Source organism: Parus major, chromosome 7 (assembly GCF_001522545.3).
Source record: "Parus major isolate Abel chromosome 7, Parus_major1.1, whole genome shotgun sequence".
Lineage (NCBI taxonomy): Eukaryota > Metazoa > Chordata > Aves > Passeriformes > Paridae > Parus > Parus major.
This window is the reverse complement of record NC_031776.1, coordinates 15,936,080-15,939,189: the sequence shown is the minus strand read 5'-3', so window position 1 is coordinate 15,939,189 and position 3,110 is coordinate 15,936,080. Positions and strand designations below refer to the sequence as shown.

Genomic DNA, 3,110 nt, shown 5'->3' with positions numbered 1-3,110 from the left:
CCGGGGTGTCCGGAGGCGGCCGTGCTCGGCCTGGGGAGCTCGCCCAGATATCGGGTTTGTTTGGAGAGCGACATGTGGTGGAGCTAACCTGGCTATGCTGTACAGTGGCGGAAAAAAACCATTCCCATAGAGAGCTGGCAAATGTTTCTGGAATGAGGAGTTGGTCGAGTAAAGGGCTATTGCTGGCGTGTATTCTTTATTCTCCTCTCTTTTCAGCCTTTGCGGGCCTGTTTGTGCTTGTCTGTATAAAATCATATTTCAAGGAAAAAGGGAAAATTGGCAAAAATGAGCCCTCGAAGGCAGGGCGGGAGCGGGGCTGGCGGCTGCTGTGCGTGTCGCCCGCTCCCAAGTCTTGCTTTTCCCTTCCAATGAAAATGAACATTTTGGTGGGAGTTGGAGGCAGGGGAACAGAGGTCACTTTGTCTGCTGCTCTGCTTCCCAAGGAAACCGTGCTTGGTGGACTTCTTTTCCTGCTATAGCCCTCTCTCTGCCTTACAGAGAGCCCGAAAGTGTCTCCTTTTCGTAAATCCGGCCGCTGAGAGATGTTCTGTTTGCGTATTTCTCATTTCAGTTTGGCGCCCTGACACAAGTGCGCAGTGTTCGGGCTTATAAGCGAGGGAAAACGAGGTGATCGAAACTCGGGCTTTGAATTTCGTGACCGGTTTTGATGCCAACTGTGGATTGCAGGAGCCGGGCGGGCAGATCCGGTCGTGCACTCTAATGTGTGAATGGGACTTGCCTTTCCTGAGTGAGCCATCACCCACCCGCTCATCATCTGCTTGAGCGGCGGCCGGAGAGTATCGCTCCCTCTAAGGAGGAAGCGATCACGTTTCCGAGCCGGGGGTGCCCGTCCGTGAGCCCCCGACCCTCGCTCCGGGGGCTGCCTTCCCCGGCGGTGGCAGCGCTCCCCCCTGGCTGCCCGGGGAGGCCGGGCGGAGATGCGGGCGGGGGGCTGCGCTCCGCGGGGCTCCGCGCCGGGCTCCGGCGGTGGGCAGGCGCCTGCCCGGGCGGCGCGGCCCCAGGTGATCCGCACCACCTACGCGTGGCTCACATCGCCTGCTGAAAGGATGAGACTTAACACCGGCTATATTTGTACAAACGGCGCGCTCGCCTCCCCGTGCTGGGAGGGCTCTTTGGAGAGATCTTAGGAGCCTTTCCGAGGGGCTGATATAGATATAAGGACATTTCTACATCGCGTCACGTGACATAATTACCACTAGAATCAATCAAGATGAATTGCACGTCAGCACACGGTGGGGATTTTTTCTTAGTTGATCCTGTCCAAACCCTCTTGTGCAATAGATGGATCTTGTTCAATGCATTGAAGCCTCCTGGTTGCTTGCAATCGCAAAAAGGAAGACATGACTGAGTTTGACGATTGCAGTCACGGCACATCCAATATGTATCTGCCAGGGTGCGCCTATTACGTCTCACCCTCAGATTTCTCGACGAAGCCCTCTTTTTTGTCTCAATCGTCGTCCTGTCAAATGACTTTTCCTTATTCTTCTAATTTACCTCATGTTCAACCTGTGCGCGAAGTAGCATTCAGGGAATACGGATTAGAGCGCAGCAAATGGCAGTATAGGGGCAGCTATGCTCCTTATTACTCAGCTGAAGAGGTGATGCACAGAGACTTTCTGCAGCCTGCGAACAGGAGGACGGAAATGTTGTTCAAAACGGACCCTGTCTGCGGCCACCACGGACCGTCTCCCGCCGCCTCCAACTTCTACAGCTCGGTGGGGAGGAACGGCATCCTGCCGCAAGGCTTCGACCAGTTTTACGAGACAGCCCCCGGACCCCCGTACCAGCAGCACTCCGAGAGCGAGGGGGACGCGGAGAAGGGCGACTTGAAAGCCCAGAACAGCACTTGCAGTAAAACACCTTCCAGCCAGGAGAAGAAAGTGACACCAGCAAACAGCGCCGATTCCCCTTCTGGTGAGGCTGTTGCAGAGAAGAGCAACAGTTCAGGTAGGTATCAGTAGTAAATTGGGGGCAAGAGTACAAGGCCAACACTTTGTCAAGCCGCATTTTATGTGCAATTTTATAAGCATCCAAAGGATTTTATATATCCTATAAGATTTCCTTTACCGTTGTAAAGCGTGTTTACGATAGGAAACCAATTTAGGTGGGCTTAAGGTATTCTTGGAAGAGGATATTAATTGTTATTAAATTGTTGATTCGTCGTGGGGAGACGGAGAGATTTCACAGGTAGTGCTCAGAGCTGCCTTCGGTTTAGAGCTTAAGATCTCCGTTTGTTTGGGGCGGGGGGTGTGTGTGAGAGGACTTTGAGAAACTTGGAATTTTTCCAGCCCATTTAAATATCTCTCTGTATTGCTCGAAGAGCTCTCTTTTAAGGAGAAGTTGGGAAATATTAGCTTTTTTTTGCTAAGTTACCCGGAGATTATAAGCGTCGGGAATATTTTTTTGAATTGCTAGAGGGCTGCTTTCCAGGCAATGGCATATTATCAAAGTCCCTGATCAAATCCTAGCTGAGCATGTTCATAGAAACAGAGTAAATCAGTTTCTTCTCTCTTGAATTTCAGCAATTCCCCAGCGATCAAGGAAAAAGAGGTGCCCCTATACCAAATATCAGATAAGAGAACTGGAACGGGAATTTTTCTTCAACGTGTACATAAACAAAGAGAAGAGACTGCAGCTGTCCAGAATGCTCAACCTCACTGACCGGCAAGTTAAAATCTGGTTCCAGAATCGAAGAATGAAAGAAAAGAAACTGAACAGAGATCGACTCCAATATTTCACAGGGAATCCCTTGTTTTAAAAAAAAAAAAAAAAAAAAAAAAAAAAAAAAAAAAAAGGAAAGAGAAAGAAAAAAATTAAAAATAAGAAGAAAGCAAGAGAAAGAACAGGAAGAAAGAAGAAAAACAAAGAATATATCGGTCTCTGTGACCTACCATCTGAATGCAAAAGTTAATTTGTTTACTTGACACATCCACCCTGCGGAACTCAAAGTTTCATTTTCATGTGCAACTCCCCACACTGAATGGCCACTGGAGATTTCGGGGCTTGGAGAAGCAGATTCCTGATAAGGGGAAACTAGGGTAAATCCAACTGTCCACTCTCGAGTGTCTTTCGCCAAAGGTGCTCTTTTT

At 49.5% G+C, this 3,110-nt stretch overlaps 1 protein-coding gene across 1 annotated transcript; it reads left to right on the top strand.

Moving 5' to 3' along the window:
* The first annotated feature begins 1,014 nt into the window (after positions 1–1,014).
* Positions 1,015–2,835, top strand: HOXD11 (homeobox D11). Its single transcript, XM_015634128.2, has 2 exons — positions 1,015–1,968; positions 2,544–2,835. The coding sequence occupies exons 1-2, from the start codon at positions 1,362–1,364 to the stop codon at positions 2,777–2,779; spliced, it is 843 nt and encodes a 280-aa protein (XP_015489614.1). The 5' UTR covers positions 1,015–1,361; the 3' UTR covers positions 2,780–2,835.
* The last annotated feature ends 275 nt before the right edge of the window (positions 2,836–3,110 follow it).

What these genes read in the sequence shown, in the direction of transcription:
- HOXD11 (XM_015634128.2), top strand. Translation starts at nt 1,362, where the DNA reads ATGACTGAGTTTGACGATTGCAGTCACGGCACATCCAATATGTATCTG. An exon ending in AGAGAAGAGCAACAGTTCAG is followed by an intron (nt 1,969 to 2,543) that starts GTAGGTATCAGT and finishes CTTGAATTTCAG; the next exon opens with CAATTCCCCAGCGATCAAGG.